Genomic DNA, 19,065 nt, shown 5'->3' on the forward strand with positions numbered 1-19,065 from the left:
CTTCCTGTTTTAACACTTTGCTAAATGTCTTGGCTCATCAAGGAAAGCATGTTATTCTAGAGATCCCTTACTTTTAACATATGTTCCCTTCTGCAGTGTTTCCTAGGTATCCATGCAATGTAGTGAAAAAATACAAGGACAAGCACACATGTTAGAGCCAGACAACCAAGTACAAACAGAGAAGTAGTACAAGTATCTGAGTATTAAAGGATGCTGTTTGAGTGAGATGAGAGAGTGAGTATCTTTAGGAGTCAATCGGAATGTCACATTGTAACAGAAGAGATTGATCCCATAATTATTTTAGAGACTTTGAAGGAAATGTGAAAAAAGTACATGACATTATTTAATTAAAAATAAAGCTTCTCTCTTTTAACTGAATCATTTTTTCAACAAACATTTATTTTGTCCCCAACATATGCAGAGTTTCATATTAGGTACACAATATGCATTATAAAGCATCTTTGCCCTCAGAGAACTAACAGTACAATAGGAAAATCAGACATGTGAACAGATGGATATACATAACTGTTTTGTCCTATTATTTACTGTTCTCTACACTTTCTGTATGTTTGAAAATAAAGAATTACCTCAGAATACACAGATGCTACAGATGCCATGTATTCTATAGATCTTTGCAGGTATATCTGACCTCACTGTCTTAGTCTTTTTGCTAAGCAATATACCTACCACAGAATAAATGTTTAGTGAGTATTTGTTTTATGAAAAATAAAATGTGATGCAGTTTGTGCAATCTGCATAAACAGAAATATATAAGAGAAATAGCCCTAAGTGACATGACAGGGAGGAAAGAAAGTTTATGATACCTTTAAAAATTTCAAAACTATTAAAAAATTTTTTCTGGAAACCTAAAACATTTAATAACATTGTTTAGAGAGCAGATTCTAACATTTTTGAAGATACAGCACACTATTTTATAGCATTTATATTTCCCTTTGTGAGTTAATTAAAAAAAACATTTATTACTTTATGCCCAGCACCATGTTAGCTGTAAAAGATGTGAAGGTAGAATACTTAATCTTTGCCTATAAGGAGACAGAGATCTTTGAACATAATATAATTTAGGAGGACAAATAACTGAAAAATAGCCTGGGTAAAATATAGGGTGAAATACTACCCAGGGTATAGCTTATTTCCAGGTAAGAGTACATGTGTACGTTTGTGTGTGCGTGTGTGTTTATGTTTCACCTTTGTAGAATTGAAATTTAATTTTCATAGGACTAGTTTCCTAAACCTTCTTGAACTAATTAGAACTACCCTGGGATAACATAGCCTGTTTAGGACTCACTGGTGTGAAGTATTCTCCTTTCAGACTTTTTCTCAGGCCTTGATTAGATCAGTTAAAGCTTTCAGTGAAAAGGTATGAAGATATTGATACCTTTACCAAACAAAAATGAAAATATTACACAGATTGCATAGGAGAAAAAAGCAATGGTACAGTAGTGGAATCTATAAATAAGAAGCAAAGTCTATATAAAAAGGTCCCCCCCCCAAAAAAGATTCCAAACAGTTTCATGAGTTTCTACCTCTCTTTTAGTGTTATCTCATTTTGATTTCCACTATCCCAACAAGCGTGCTTGCTTTTCTCTTTTTTCCTCCTCTCTGTCTTAGGGATTTTTTTTCCTTATCAATCTTTGGCGATAGTAGGATTACAGAAGAGAAAATACTGATGCCCTAAAGATATCAAATCTAAGCTCTTGAAGAAGTAAATGACGGTTTATAAGTTGTTTGTATACTGTTTTGTAAAGAGCAATTATATTTAATCCTTCAAGCATCTATATGAGACAGGAGGAATATTAATCTCATTTGACAAATGAGAACAGTGAAGATCAAAGAGTTTATGTAGTCACACAGCAGAATAACCGATAGTAGGAAATCATGTCCACTCTAACCTTTGTTAAGTAAGACATCTTAAATGATAGATCTTATTCAACAAATATTTATTGAGCCATAGACTAATAATAGGATAAAAAGTCTAGAAACAAACATATACATATATAGTCAACTGAGTTATGATACAGGAAACACTGAAGTGCAGTGGGAAAAGGTGGGTTTTTTAATCAATTAAAAATGAATTTAGGGATTTCCCTGGTAGTCCAATGGTTAAGAATCTGCTTGCCAGTGCAGGGAACACAGGTTTGATCCCTGGCCTAGCAAGATTCCACGTGCCACAGGGCAACTAAGCCATGGGCCACAACTCCTGATCCCACACTCTGGAGCCAACAAGCCACAACTATTGAGCCTGTGTTATGCCTAGAGGCCATGCTCGCAACAAGAGAAGCCTCTGCAATGGGACGCCCACACACCACAACTAGAGAGGAGCCCCTGCTCATTGTAACTAGCGAAAGCCCACATGTAGCAACAAAGACGCAGCACAGCCAAAACTACATAAATAAATTTAAATCTCTACCTTATACCATACAGAAAAAAATTGTGATGGGTAAGAGATTTTAAAATGTAAAAGGTAAAGTAATAAAAGCTTTTGGAAGAAAGCAGATTATCTTCATGACTCTATTTTAAATAAATCAAGCATTTCTTAAATACGAAAGATTTTTAAAACAGTACAAAATAAAGATCAAGCCATAAAGGAAAAATTGACAAATTGGCTTTCATTAAAATGAGTTCGTCAAGAGAAGAAGGTAAAAAAACCAAGCTACCAAATGGGAAATTCTATTTGTAATACATATATGCAATAGGTACTCTACCTAGAATGCTTTAAGGAAGTTCTACAAAGAGTGTCAATCAACCCAATGGGAAAATATGCGAAAGGCTTGAACAAGCACCTCATAAAAGAGCTATACAAATGACTTACAGACATAAGAAAAAAATGTGCTCAACATTATCAGTCATTGGGAAAATGCATAATAAAACCTCTGTATGGCAAATTTAAAAGGCTGACAATACCAAGTGTTGGCACAGCTGTAGAACACACTGATAGACGTGTAAACTGGTATAAACACTTTGAAACACTGTTTTGTGGAACCTCCTAAAGTGTGTCTTATGTATATGACCCAGCGTACCAAATGACATGTAAGAAAGTATGTACATGTTCATAGCAGCACTCTTCAGTATAGCCCCCGTGTCCAGCAGGAGTGGGATGGATATGTGAATTATAATATATTCAGCAGTGACTTCCTAACCTAGCTATGAGGAAACAGATTGTTTTCCCTAGATGTCAGAATGGAACTCTTGTAATACAGTATTACACAACAATGTCAGGCTGCTTGAAAAGTTTCTAAATGTTCAAGTGTACCTTCTGTACTCATGGCACTGCAGATCAGTGGCAAACAGTGCAGACCAGCACTTCAAATAACACTAATCTCAAGTAATGAAAATCAACAAACTACAACTGCACAGAGCAAAGTGGATGAATCCCACAACCAGATGCAGAAAGGTCTTTATTTTATGATTCCCTTCATATAAAATTCATGACAACAAAAATCACTCACCTATGATGTTATTTATTCGAATTATAATTGAAGAGCTAGAGATCTATCATTTGAAGAGGTCATGAGGGCAGTTCTGAGGTTCTCAGTCCTGGCATTGCTTTGTTTTCATGCTGGTTGTATGGATGTGCTCATTTTGTGAAAGTTTATCTAGCTGTACACTTAGGATTTGAGCACTTTTTAATGTTCTATTTACATTAAAATTATTGAACATTTATTAAACATATGCCTTCTAAACCTGTGAAGGTAATAGATGAATGGAGAAAACAATGCCTATGTAAGTATATAAACAAATGTGAAATTACAGATTATGATTCCCTGAAAGAAATCATAACAAGATACAGTGAAAGAGAATAATAAAAGAAGGAATTGAAGCTCCAAGAAGGGGCTTCTCTGAGACCTGGAGGATGAAAAGGAATCAGCGATAACCAAGGCAAAAACTCTAGGGACTTCAGTAGTTATTTTGAGTAAAGAAATAGAATTTAGTGTATTTACAGTAAAAGAGGATATGCAGACATAAGGTACAACCTGGGAATTGGTGTCACAAAGATTGGGACAGGAGGAGAAGGGATGGAAAGAAGTAGGATTTTCACTTGCAGTTGCAGAAGTGAAAAGACTAGTGGAAAGACCAGCATGGAGTTTTGCAAGAGGCTTGTCAACATCAGCATGAGAAGAGAATGATGTGATATTTAAAATAAAAATCTAGTGTTAGAGGAAGTGTATTCCTAGTTAATTATCCAAACCAAAGAAAATATGATCTTTTTAAGAGTTAACTGCTGTGGTTAGTTGCTCAGTCGTGTCCAACTCTTTGCAACCCCATGGACTATAGCCCACCAGGCTCCTCTTCATGGGGATTCTCCAGGCAAGAATACTGGAGTGGGTTGCCATGCCCTCCTCCAGGGTATCTTCCCAACTTAGGGATCAAACTCAGGTCTCCCGCATTGCAGGTGGATTCTTTATCATCTAAGCCACCAGGGAAGCCCAAGAGTTAAGTAATAGATGAATTTCACGTGCATTTCAGTGTGCTTCATGTAATGTGATGTATGTAAAAGTAATTTGCATATTAGAGAATTTTGATTCAGGCATTTGAAGATGGATGGCAAGTAGAACAGCATTCATTCCAAACCCTTAGCATTTCTAGCATTCCACTGGTCCCCCCTCCCCAGCACACAATAATTTCCTTATCACTCATTTCAGCTCTGTCAGTCTTCCCTTTTGATTTCTTCCTACCTCATCCTTCCCCCTCACCCTCAAATGTTTCATTGAAAGTACTAAGCATTATGTCAGTATGAAAGTACTAGAAGCATGTATGTCAGCTTCTTTAATCCTTTTGTAACCCCAGCAGTCTCATGTTTGTGGAGCTGCATAGAGGAAACTTTGGCTCAGAGAAGCTATATGACTTGCCTGAAGTCACAACCTATACTCTTGACTCTAAGTGCAATGCTTTTTCTATCATGCCATTGAGACCTTCATCTTTTCCAAATTAGCACATGATAATGTTATTTCCACTCCAGTGTTCTTGCCTGGAGACTCCCAGGGACGGGGGAGCCTGGTGGGCTTCCCTCTATGGGGTCGCACAGAGTCGGACACGACTGAAGCGACTTAGCAGCAGCAGCAAGCAGCAGTGTTATTTGAAAATATTGAAATATGAAATATTTGAAATATTGAGATATTCAAAATATTACATTATGAGTAATGCAACTGTGCTGTTTTTTGTTAGATTTTATAAAAGACATCTTTCTAGAAGTGCTAAGTTGTATATAGGGATATAAGATGTTGTTCAGTCATTAAGTCGTGTCCAGCTCTTCACAACCCCATGGACTGCAGCACGCCAGGCTTCCCTGTCCCTCATCATCTCCCGGAGTTTGCCCAAGTTCATGTCCACTGAATCAGTGCTGCCATCCCAACCATCTCATCGTCTGTCACCCTCTTCTCCTTCTGCCTTCAAGCATTCCCAGCAACAGGGTCTTTTCCATTAAGTCGGCTCTTCACATCAGGTGAAGCTCCAAAGTATTGGAGCTTCAACTTCAGCATCAGTCCATATATGTATAGTGACCATATTTCACTTTACATAGACTTGGAATCAATTATATATATATACACAAACAAAACTTTAAAGCTTTTAATAGCTTTTAAAGTAATTGGAAACTTTCTAAAATGTAACATATCTGCTGCTAAGTCACTTCAGTCATGTCCGACTCTGTGTGACCCCATAGACGGCAGCCCACCAGGCTCCCTCGTCCCTGGGATTCTCCAGGCAAGAACACTGGAGTGGGTTGCCATTTTCTTCTCCAGTGCATGAAAGTGAAAAGTGAAAGGAAAGTCGCTCAGTCGTGTCCGACTCTTCACAACCCCATGGACCGAGGAGCCTTGTAGGCTGCGGTCCATGGGATTTTCCATATTTAGGATCTGATTATAGTAGATAATTACCACTAATTTCACATGTCTTCTTAATTACTAAAAATCTGGAATAAGAAAGGTACAACCTTGATGCAGATGGTTAAAAAAATTGTAGTGGCCCAAGATCTCACTAAAAATAAAGAGGTAAACCAAATGATTATTCAGAGCTTAGCTTATTTCCTATTATTTGCCTTGCCTCTGACAAGTGAAAGTTGCTCAGTCGTGTCCAACTCTTTGTAACCCCATGGACTATATGGTCCATGGAATTCTCTAGGCCAGAATACTGGAGTGGGTAGCCTTTCCTTTCTTCAGGGGATCTTCCCAACCCAGGGATTGAACCCAGGTCTCCCGCGTTGCAGGCAGATTCTTTACCAGCTGAGCCACAAGGGAAGCCCAAGAATACTGGAGTGGGTAGCCTATTCCTTCTCTAGTGATCTTCCTCACCCAGGAATCAAACCGAGGTGTCCTGCATTTCAGGCAGATTCTTTACCAGCTGAGCTATCTGACTGTCTACATGTCTTTAACACCACTGAAAGTGAAAGTGAAGTCACTCAGTTGTGTCCCACTCTTTGCGACCCCATGGACTGTAGACTACCAGGCTCCTTCGTCCATGGGATTTTCCAGGCAAGAATACTGGAGTGGGTTGCCATTTCCTTCTCCAGGAGATCTTCCCAACCCAGGGATTGAACCCAGGTCTCCTGCATTGTAGGCAGACACTTTACCATCTCAGCCACCAAATACCACTACCAATGAGTAAACATTAGGAAAATAGGAGATTAAACTCAGATTGCTTGTTTTTCATCACTTGCTTGTCACTTTGGAGAGCCTAGGAGCAAGATTGGGAGGAACTAGGAGATTAAGAAGATTCATTAAAATGAAGTAGATAGATTAGTAGATTTTAATCCATTGTCTTTGCAACGTAAGAGATAAGATATTTTTACTGAGAACCCACAACCTGCGTCTGAAATATCTGATAGTATTATATGTGTTTGAATTTTTACACTGACTTGTAAACTGGAACAGTATACTATCCAACAAAAGAATCTAGACTTTTTGGAAATGGAAAAGATCCCTAGTTGCACTGAATCTTGTCATCAGGTAAAACAGAGTAGGTAATATATGGATCTGATCATATATTAAAAAAAAGATGGATCTGTTTTTCTTTGACTCACACATCGTAAGGGAGAGGCCAGATCAACAATTTCTGGTTTCAGCCATTTCTGGCAGTAGCTGTAGCTGTTCATATGAGATGACTGCTCACTTAGTGTTACCTTGGAAATTGCTGCTGGAGCATCCCAGTGTCTATAATGCACGCGTGAGAATAAGTGTTTCGGGAGTCTGAGATGCCGTAGGATGACTCCCAGGGATGTGGCAATGCACCAGACTCTTTGCTAAGGCATTCTTTCAGTCTCCAATTTTTCTTCTGTTTTATTTGCCATAGAGTGAGTCTCATCAGTTTCGTGTCATGGCAGCTGTCCTTCGTCATTGTTTACTAATCGTAGGTCCAACTGAAGACAAAACAGAAGAGCTACACAGGTAGGTAGCCTCTGTTGATAATTCAGTGAAAGACATAATCAGTTCTTATTGTTTTTATGCATTTGATTTTAATTGTTATAAACACAAGAAAGTGGAAATATTATAGTAAATCAGGTAGCCAGTTGGTTGAAAATCATTACTATGCCCTGATGAGAAATTTTCATTCTGTTTCCTTTGACTTTGTTATATTGAGCCCCTCAGCAAGAGAAGAGAATTTGGCATTTGTTGCATTCAACAGTAAAACCCAGAACAACAATAATAATATCACATAGTTATTGAATACTGTGTGTAGCATTATGTTGAGTGCTTTATAAAGACTAACCTCTCTTAATCATCACACCAATCTTATGAGGTAGGTACTATTTTTCCCTTTCAATACGTGATGAAACTTGAGTCATAGAAAAATCAAGCAGTTTCTCTGAGATTGCATATAAGTGAAAGAGCTTGGGGTTGAACCCTGATTTTAATTACTACACTTAAACTAATACTATATTTTCATTGTAAGAGGGTTTATTATAAAGTATATCTTAAGCAATGTTAATCAAATTTTAAAAACTTATTATAAGAATTGGGTCACAGTCTCAAGTATCATCAATATATAAAAAAATAGTTCAAGTTTTGTGACTTGCCCACGAGAGCTATTATGGACTGCTGTTAAAAGTTATCATTCTCTGAGAACAACTGAAGAAGTATTAATGCATTTTTCCAGTTCTCTTACTTTCTATTTTATGTCAGATTAGTAGTAACAGCACTTCTGACTTTAACATGAGATTGTCTATGGTGCTTTATTCTATAAGAACACAAATGGCATTTTAAACAATTCAAATAAATTCAAATTTGTAAACTTTGGCATTAAATCTCCTTTAAAAACAATTTAAAACTGGGTTCTTCTAATAGTAGAAATTATCTTTAGAAATTACCCAAAACATACATTATATTTACAGTATATACAGCACATACGGTATATCCAAAATAGAGCTTAAGTAAAACTGTATAGAAATACAGCCAGAGTGTAAAATATACCCTTATTTTTCAGTCATATCCATATTATTTTAGTTATGATTGGCAGTTTATCATTTGATATTGTACTCAGTTTGTTGGTAGGTTACCTTATGTACTCTGCCCTGCAGGCCTTCAAAAAATTGTTTTCTTCACAATTAAAAAGTATACTTTTTTCTGTAGCTACAGATCAAAAGTTCCTTTAAATATCTAGAACTGTGTCTTTAAAAATAATCAGATTAACTGCAGTAGCTCAAATCCTTTAAAAAAGATTTTATTGAGCATTTTTATCTCACTCATTTTTTCATAACAAGAAACACTGGAAACCTAGATATTAAAGCTAAAAGAAAATGGGTTTATAAGCCCAGGTATAAATTTCTTTATTTTGGAAATCTGATATCACAAGTTAAATGACATTCATACAAGGATATGAGAAGAAAGTGTTTTGATGGCAGTTGTTAACACTAGTCACAAAAACATTGCTAAGGATTTCTCTGAAGAGTGAATTTAATATTTTAAAACAGTACCCAATATTCATCAAAAGAGAGCAAAACTGTATAGAGGTTTTAACAAGAAAAGATTTTTTTTTAAGTAATCTGATATCTTTATTTTATTTTCTGATATTTGCTTTAAATACTTATTTTTCTTAAATTTAAAAAATATTTTTCTTTAAATTTATTTTTATAAGTTGCTCTGATAAATTATGTGTTAGTTCTACTGTAAATAAAAAGGAATATCCCTAGGGCCACAGACAGATTTATATGTATTTCTAAAAGGCTTTCCTGGGGGATTGAGGTTGCTGCTGACATGACAGTTTATCTGGACTGGCCTTGCATGTCCCTTTAATCAGAATTAAAGTGATTAGTGTCATTAGAGCAGTAGTAACTCTAAGCTAATCTATTTAAATGCAGAAAAACTGTACCAGCCTCAAAGGGTTATTTTAAGAACCTTATTAGAATTGTAATATCTACTAAATTCTGCCCAGTTGTAGTGGCTCTGAAAACTTACGTGTGTGGTTAAAAGCATCATTTTAAAGATAATCAGAATGTTTCATATTTCAATATCTCATTCCATTTTTTACCTTTATTTTGTAAATTTGTTTTTGCTTTTTTTTTTAAGAGGAAAAAATGTAATGAAATAAGTAAACCTAGATAGTGTGGTGGATGGTTATGCATTGTCATCAAACTCAAAGGATTGTAATAATGATTAAATGAGAGCAATTAGTAAAGCCATCCATCCCTGGTATGGAGTAAATTCTCAGAAAATGGGGAGAAGCTGCTCCTGCCAGCACCACAACCCTATTGCCACTGCTGCTTCTGTTACTGTTATTATAATGAGCATATTGGCTTTGAGATCCAATATTTCGTTCTAAATCTCTTCTTTAAAGTTTCTTCAATTTTGATATTTTGTTTAGAAAGCTGTTTGTTTGTATATATTGTGATTGTGTAGTGAAATCTCTTTTCTGTTAATCTAAGATTTTATCAAGCCAGATGCTTGGCAGGCATGTCAGGAACCTGCTAAGGTGCTCTAGGAGACAAATGAGTAAAAATATGGCTTAGCAGCAGCTTTTTCTGATATGTTGTCTCTGTAAGACAGTGCCTTTCTCTTTTCCCCTGGAGAAATCAGGAGGACATGGACATAGAGATAAAATGAGTTAGCTGACAAAGACAACTGACCTTGACATCAACTTTATTACCACTAATCAGAATTTTATATACTTTCTAAAATCTATATGTTCTATTTCATTTCCTTCTGTCTATATTTATGGTAAAAAGTAAATTGTTGGTATGATCCACCTTTGTGGCTCCATTAAAGGACACCCTAATTCTGTCTATCTCTGCTATCTGCCTGAGAGTATTTTCAGCCCTCTTGTCCATAATCAGTAAGCGTATGCTAAACACTTAGCCAAAAAAAAAAGAGTTGCTTGTGGATGTGGTTGTGGTTTTGTTTTATTTTGGAGAGAAGGGGGAAGATGGGGATGGCCTGTATGCTAGAGAAGAAAGGAGAGAGAAGGACCAGATCTGATTTAATTTCCTTCAGCTTCTCACCCTAATTCTTTCACTCAACACATTAGCATCTACAAAGATTTCTTTTTTTGTATCCAAAAGTACCAGTGTGTATTTAAAAAGTACTTGCTTCCTTGCTTTTTTTGTTGTTCTTTGTTTAGACCAATTCATTTTATCTCACATATTTAAGGGGACAGTTCAGCACCTAATGACACCTCATTACAATGCTAAGTATAATGTCTTTTTCCCCCAGCTTTACTGAGTCATAATTGACATATAACATTATGTACATTTAAGGGGTATAGTGTGTTGATTTGATACACATATTATGAATATAAAATGTTAAAAAATAAGCATAATGTCTCACACATGGCAGACTTTTGATAAATGTTTGAAAATTGGAACATTTCATTTGATTTATATTTATAAAGTGAGTACTTACTCTGTGTTAGACATTATGTTGAGCTCTAGAGGCGACAAAGAGAGTACGATCTTTGTTCTCCAAGGCTCACCAACTAAGTTGATGAGTTGTAGTTTTGAATAGGGTAATCTGGGCAGACCTCACCTAGATGGTATTTCAGCAAAGACTTAAAGGAAGTGTGGGAATGAGTGAGCCCTTTGACTGTGTGGGGAAAGAGCGGTCCAGGAAATAGCACAGAAGCAAAGGCCCAAGGGCAGGAGCAGTGGCAGGTGTGAGGAACTGCCAAGAAGTTTGTGGCTAAACCACCATGCACATGTCCCTTTACCCTCTTGAATTTTACTCTCAGAGCATTTATTGCCTTCTACTCAATTAGCTTGTTTTGACTGATCTCTACATGCTAGAAAATAAGCTTCAGAAGGGGAGGGATTTACCTCTGTTTTCTTCATAATACCTGTCTAAAAATGCCTGGCATAAGTAATTAATAATTACTGAACTGAGTTAGATTAAGGTAAACTTAGGTATTTACCTCTGAAAATCTTTTGAAGATCTTGAGATTCATATAAGTAGATTTTCCAGCCATGAAAAAAGGTATGTGAGCTCCCAATATACAGAAGATACATTTGACCAGGAAAGTTTGCTAACAGCTGTAGGTCTGCTTATACTGTTATCATGCTCCTCAGTGTCATCTGGTACTAAATTATGTTTAGCCCAGCGATTGATACAGAACTGGATTTCAGATTGCCTTCCTTCTCTCACAACTAACTAGACTTTAATCAGAGCATTAAGGAGCTCTAAATAGGCCCTGCTTTTGAATCTGCATATCAGGAGGGGGCTGGGAGCTTGAGTGGGAGGATGTCATGTCCCAGTGATTAATGATCTCTAGGAGGCTGAAAAGGGGAGAGTAATATACACAGTATTTCTACCCCCTGGAGTAGGAATGCAAACACCATTGTGCAGATTTGTGCATAGTCACTGACTTCCTGGTAGCTGGAGAATTTCATACACTCTTCTACCACAAATAAAACTGTCAGAGAAGTGACAGAACTCAAAAAGCTGGCTCTCCTTACTTAAAAAGAATAGCTCAAACACAGTGAGCCAGAAAATTAATTTTGTAGTTGTTTGGTAACCCAGTTGTTCAATAAGAAACGAGAAAATGGAACCTTTTCTTGAAAAGTCTAAAACCTCCAAATATTTAACTCAAACTCTACATTTGATTTTTTAAATTTACCAAATTCCTAGAAACTGCTAATTTTAGATGAATTTAGAGGGAAGCATTCCTTTATAATGTAATGCATCACCTTAAACTTTTCAGTGTGGTCTCTGTGTTAGATTCCAGCCTATTGCCCTCTGTGTTGAAAAAATACTGGTAACATTTCAAAATTGATTTTACAGTTTTAGGAATTAATTAAGAAGAGTTCTATTTTTTTTCTTTTACCCCCAGTAAATATATGATATCTAATAATAGTTCCCAAATGCTTAAGTTAGCACAATATTTTTATCTATAGATAATTATCTACAGATAATTGCAATAATTTTAAAAGGAAAGTTTGAGGGAAAACTATGGTATTTCAGCCAATTGTGATCTTTTACAAATAACCAAAAAGGGACTTTGTTTAATACTAGTAACAGTGATAGCAGCAGCAGCAGCTGTAGTAGGTTCTTTGTAGGTAGAACCAAATAACTTGTATTTTACCAGGAACCATTCATTCATAGGATGTGTTAAATTATTTTTCTTCTTGGTTCTGATTTTTTTTATATTTCCCATAATGTAAAAAGAAAGAAAAGAAATACTCATTCTTAGGGAAATGCAGCCACACTTCAGGATAGAGGAGAGAAAATATTTTGTATTTTATTTCTATTTTGTTGTTGTTTATTTTTTATTTTTGAGGGTGTCACTATAATCTAAATTAAAAGAAACTACTGTGGCCTAAATTAAGACTGCATCAGTTAGATTAAGCCTTGAATTTGGTTTCCAAGTGGTTAGACTTTTAAATTGCATTTGCAAGAGTTTATTTTTAGTCAGGATGTGGTTATTTTTAGATCTGCTTCTCTGTCACTAGGAAATGTAATGCCTGTCTCTCCATTGTTGTTTATCAGGAAGTTCTGAGGCACAGGCTTTTAAGATCCAGTTAGCACAGAACACCACCTCTCCTTTTAAATGAAAAAATATGAAATACATGAAGGAAAATATATTAAGTAAGAGCATGTCTGATTTTTAAATTGTTAATGTCATTTTAATCTCTCACACACTGAGAAGCAGAACAAAATTTTTAGGAAATACCAAAAAATACAAGGTTTGGGTTCCCCCTACTGGTGTACATACTAGGCTTGTGATTTCATTAATACACAGCAAGAAAGGCCTAGGGGGATGAAGATTTGAAATAGCTATATTGGCCTCTTTTAAAGAAATCTGGGCATAAGAGAGGGAGAAAAAGCACCGTTTACCATTTTCTGGAAATGTCTTATGAAAAAGGGGATGATCTAAAAATTGTATTTCTACATCTAGAAAGGACAAAACTTAATCCTGCAATATTTGGTTTTTAATGCTGTTGCCTCCGTGATAAGCTGCTTATATACAGTGCTTCTCAAATGCTTTATGTTGTAATCTAAGGAATAATATAACAGCAGTGAATCCACAAAAGGATTTAAAACCCCAAGGAAAGACTGCAAGACTAGTATTGTATCATAATAAAATTAAAGAGCTAGTGTTAAAGCTCACTAATTCCTATTTTAGCATTTCAGAAAGTGACATGACATCATGTGATTGTGTATGTCCATTTAACATCTGTTCTTCCTAATTTGCCATGTGTGTATTTGAAACAATTCTTTTTATTTTTTTGTCTCTTAGTCAGTAAATGCCAAATAATATTAAAGGCTCATTTTGAAAAAGAAGAATTTTAATTGACTCCTTAAAGTCTTACTATGTTTGCATTTTAAAGGACTATTCAATCAAATTAAAATATTGTCTTTTTAAATTGCTTTTCAGCAATGCAGTCAACCTTTTAAGCAATGTTCCGGTCTCTTGTTTGGACGTTCTCATTTGTCCATTAACCCATGAAGAAACGGCCCAAGAAGCAACGACTTTAGATGAACTGCCCAGTGATAAAACAGCTGAGAAAGAAACAGTTTTGAAAAGCAATACCATGGTATACAATGGTATGAATATGGAAGCCATTCATGTCTTACTCAATTTTATGGAGAAGAGAATAGACAAGGTAATTCTGATAAAATGGAGAAGATGCTTCTAAAGAATGTAATTGTACACATATATAAACATCACAGGATGTGATTTTTTTAATCTAAATTTTTTATAGCTGATATCTTGAATAATTATTTATACTCTGGAAAGCTTTTTATTTACCATAAATGACAAATGCTGAAACCAAGTGAATTTATTTGTTTAAAGCTGAAAATTGTGTTGATGTGACACCAAAATTGTGACTAGTGCCTGAAAACAAAGGAAAAAGTAATTTTCTAGTGTAGATATTTTATAAGTTCTAGAGGTAAAAATTATCCCCCCCCCAAAAAAATTGATGATAAATATTTTCCATAACACCCAAAAGATATCTTTAAAGGAAAATTGCCACTGTAAGCTGCTTATTTTCTCCTTTCTGATCACTGTCTTTGTCAAGTAACTATATTAAAAGGCAGAAAGTTAGTTGGGGTCGGTCATGAAAACCTTTGCTGCCTTTAAGCCCATTGTCTGAGCCAGTGAGAATCCTATAAAATGTAGGAAAAATCAAGGATACAAATGAGCATTAGTAAGCATGATGATAACTCATGAAATAGAAATATTTTTAAGAAAATAATTTTTAAAATAGTTTTTACAGCTTTGGTAACATAAAATATCTCCCTCTCAAAAAGAGGAGTATTAATATACTCAGTTATATGAAGAAAAGTAATACTGATAGAAACTAATCTAATGCAGCATGTATGGTTTTCTTTATAGGGAAGCAGCTATAGAGAGGGTCTCACTCCAGTTCTCAGCTTGTTAACAGAATGTTCCCGAGCCCATCGAAACATCAGGAAATTTCTCAAAGATCAGGTAACTGTTTAATGTATATTTCTTCTCAAAGTTAATCTTCTTATATGTATTTTTTAACATAAAATCAATGAGTCAAATTCTTTCAGTTATTTCCTTTCAGAATGTCAGAAACTCAAAAAGTTAGTGTTAACCTTTGAAATCTTCCTAATCCAGAAATAAGTGACCCTATATATTTTTTAAGTCATTCATTCATTTATTCAACAAATGTTTATTGAGATTTGTGTGCTGTGTTCTAAGCCTTGAAATACCAATGAAGTCTTTGCCTTGTGGTGTTTCCCTTATAGTAGGGAGATTAAAAAGTAAACAAGTATCTTGATACAATGGCAAGTAGTGATAAGTGTTCTGAAGAAAGATACAGAGGAAGGGAAAACTTAAGGGAATAAGGAAAAGCCTCTCTGAGAAAATTTGAGCAGAAGCTTGGATAAGTATGAAAAGGATCTTTGAAAATATCTGGAAGAGGATATTCTCTGAGAATAGTTCTGGGAATATTCTGGAAGAGGAATGTACCAGAGAGAATGAGTTCGGAGTCTCTGGATGAGAGGATATTTTGGTATGCTTAAGAAAAAGCAGAAAAGCTAGACAATGTCATGCCAGAGGGAGAGTGCTGAATAGAGTACAAGAGGTAAGCAAGAATCAAACAACGTAAGGTTGTGTAGGACTTTCAATTTTCTTCTAAGTGACGTGGGAAAGCATTGGACGGATTTGAGAAGGGAAGTGGTGTGACCTCATTTATATTCTGGCTACTAGATAGGCCAGAGGAGTGTGACTAGATGTGAGGAGACCATCCCAAAAGAGAACTGATGCTGAAGGTTATGATGGTAGTAGTTAGAGTTCATGGTAAGAAATCATCTTCCTACCTGCTATCTGTCTGCATCTGTCTATACCACCATATCCTTTGTCTCCCCTCTGTCATAGGGGATTAACTGTCCCTGCTTCGTTCTGTTGCCAGCCTCTGTGCTCATATCCTGGAACCCTTTCCCTCTCACCTCAAGAACTTTGCTCCTACATTTATTCTCTTTCTTCTCACCTTTTTTTTTTTTTTAATGTATTGGATCATTTTTGTCTGCACCCAAACACATCTCCCATCTTAAAGGCAGAAAAACCTTCCCTTAATCCCACTTCTCAAGCTGCCTCCCCGTTTCTCTGCTCTTCTTCATGGAGTGTTCCTCAGGAGAGTTTTCTGTGCTCACCTTCTCTCTCCTTTTCACTCATTTTGATTCTCGTGTGAACCCACTGAAATTAGGTTTTCATGCTTTCCACCCCACTACAGAGGTGTTTATCAAAAGTTATCAACCCAATATTGCCAGATCTAATAGTTCTCAAATCTTTTTTTTATTCCCCAATACCATTTTGATATAATTAAGTATTCTCTCCTTTTTGAAGTAATTTCTTCACTTGGTTTCTTGGACACACAGGGAACCTCTTCTTTGCAGTGTTCTGAGTTCCCCAAGACAATGTTATCTTTGTCCCTATGTCTGCTCTCTTGCTGATCTCATTTAACAATCTTGGTTTTGAAAATCTTCTATTCGCCAATGGCTCCCAAATTTCTAGCTCTAGCCTTATTTGTCCCCTAAGCTCTCCAGATTTATATAATGTGTGGCTACCCATCTCCTCCCCTTAGATGGGTAGTAGGTAACTTAAGTTTAACATATCCCAAACTAATCTCCTGACTTGCTATCCTCCATCCTTCTATCTTCTCCTTCTTTCCTCATTCAATACATGGCACCACCATTTATCTTAATAAATGAACTAGGTTCATTTTTCTCTTTATGTTTATGGTCAAGATTTAATAAGCACTTTGCTCTGTGTAGATCATATTAATAGATATTGCTGATAAGGAGAGATTAGAAAGTAGGGACTCATATCTTTGAAGAATTTATAGTCCATTAGAGGACTAGGTACCATCAAACATGAATAATCATTTAAGCAAAATAAATTAGATAACTGAATTAAAGTCATTTCCAAGTTTGATTATTTTAAGACATCTATTCTGACTAGAAAGACTTAGTGAAGAATAATATATGAAAATTCTTTGTGTCCTATATTTTAGCTTTTCACATAGGAGAGCCACATTCTACTAAACTGTTTAGATTTTGCTATCTCTAAGCAGGATACCCCAAATATATCCTGTTTGTTAAACAGATTCTTTATATGAAGGCCTTAGTCTATACATTATATAGGTACAAAAGACTGTGAGACCCACTCCTTGTCCTCAAAGAAATACTGCAGTACAAAGGAGACATAACAAGTAAAAAGTTGACTAAAGAAGGATAAATGGCACAATACAAAAATCAACTTTCCTTCTGAGGAAGATGCGCTCTAGACTATGATGATCAAGAAGGGCAGAACCTCAAGTAACAGATGATTAGTTTTGGTAACAGTGTAAATGGAACCATGGCTAATTAGTTATTGTGCCCAGTGGTTAATACCTGCTTAAATCTACCTTGTGCATACCCAAAGTAAATTGGTCTTGAATATTCAGTATTTGGGCAGGTAGAAAGAGAACAAATGGTAGAAATTACTGATTCAGGTTGGATTAGTCTGGAGAGGCATATAGAAGAGATGAAGATTCCATGGGTTTGAAAACGAAGTGGGCGAGATTTCTCAAAAGAAAAAATTTAATGAAAGGTAGTATTTGGGGGAAAATAAAAATTTTGGAGAAAAATGATCCATTGGAGAAGGAAATGGCAACCCACTCCAGTATTCTTGCCCGGAGAATCCCATGGACAGAGGAGCCTGGCGGGCTACAGTCCATGCAGTCACAAGAGTCAGACACGACTTAGCAACTAAACCACTACCACCACCAGAGGTGATCCAGACTTATGCAGTTTAAAAACTACAAAATTTCACTTTAAAAACTTGTTTTAAGGAACCGAAAACATAGCTAATAAAATTTTTGTGTGATAATCTTTATTAATAGATACTGTGCTCTGGAACTGTAGGTACATACCACATGAAATCATTTGTTTCATGTCTCATTTCTCTAGAAATGGGAGATAAACTCAGTAGGGTTAGCTGAATCAAATAGTAAGAATTTATTGTGTAATTATTTTATGCTTACAGGGCACAAATAGCAATCTGCTCTGTCCTGCCAGAGATATTGAAATATGGATTCTATAAACACTTGGGTAGATTATTCAATTTTCTGAGATTTTGTTTCTGGTTTGTTTTTTTTTTACACCACCTGATACATGGTAGGCACTCAATATAGAAAGAGATAAAGAAGGAAGGAAGGAAATCAGCTGAATGGATTAAATAAAAATAATAGGCACATAAAGAGTCTGGCATAGTAAATTATAACTTGACTTTGTGTCTGTCTCCATTTCCTAGCCTAGTGCCTTGCCTATAGAAGGCACTTTTAAAAAGTTACTTGAATTAATTCATTCTTCCTTCAAATAGCAAATATTTATCGAAACCTGTAATGTGCCAGGCACTGAGAGTGGTAAACAAAACAGAAAGAAATCCCTGCCCCCAGACTCTTATGGAAGAAGGTAGACAGTTAAGAAATGTATACTGTGTCAGGTGGTGTTAAGTGCTGTGAGGAAGACTAAACCAGGAGCAAGGGATGAGAAAAGATAATGCTGAAGGTGAATTCCTTAGGGTGATCAAGGATTGTCTTCCTGTAAATGATATTTGAACAGAGACCTGAAGAAAGTAAGGGAATGAGCCAAGCCAGTTTCTAGAAAAAGGGTTTCTGGGCAGAGAGAGCAGCAAATGCAAAGACCATGAGGCAAGAAAGTAGTCAGTTAGTTTAAGGAGTTCCATCTGTGAAAGTATAGAAATGTGAGCAAGAAATTGTCAGAAAAGTAGCAGGAAGACACATTATGTGAAACCCAAGGAATCTGGAAAGATCTCGACTTTTATTATGCATGAGATGAGAGGCCATGGGAACTGGAGGAGTTTGAGAAGAGGAATGACATGATCTGACTTTCAAAGGATCATCCTAACTGCTCTGTAGAGAACAGATCATCGAAGGACCAGAATGGAAGCAGGGATGACTTAGGAGACTGTGGGACAGTTCAGGTGAAAAATACCGGTACCTTGAATTTAGTAATACTAGAGGAGGTAGTGAGAAGTGGTCGGGTTGTGGATATAACGCAAAGGTAGAGCCAAAATAATTTGCTGATGGACTGGATATGGGATGTGAAAGAGAGGAATTAAGGCTGTTTGCAGTAAACAGTTGGAAGAGTGCTG

At 36.0% G+C, this 19,065-nt stretch overlaps 1 protein-coding gene across 2 annotated transcripts in view; it reads left to right on the forward strand.

Annotated features, from left to right (window-relative positions):
- Positions 1–19,065, forward strand: part of RIC8B (RIC8 guanine nucleotide exchange factor B) — a 101,899-nt gene that overhangs the window by 42,819 nt on the left and 40,015 nt on the right. For both annotated transcript variants that reach the window (XM_052640074.1, XM_052640075.1), the window contains exons 4-6: positions 7,306–7,400; positions 13,813–14,041; positions 14,776–14,871. In XM_052640074.1, the coding sequence (XP_052496034.1) occupies positions 7,306–7,400; positions 13,813–14,041; positions 14,776–14,871 (420 nt within the window). The remainder of the gene's footprint in view (positions 1–7,305; positions 7,401–13,812; positions 14,042–14,775; positions 14,872–19,065) is intronic.

This window comes from Budorcas taxicolor, chromosome 5, assembly GCF_023091745.1.
Source record: "Budorcas taxicolor isolate Tak-1 chromosome 5, Takin1.1, whole genome shotgun sequence".
NCBI classification, from domain to species: Eukaryota; Metazoa; Chordata; class Mammalia; order Artiodactyla; family Bovidae; genus Budorcas; species Budorcas taxicolor.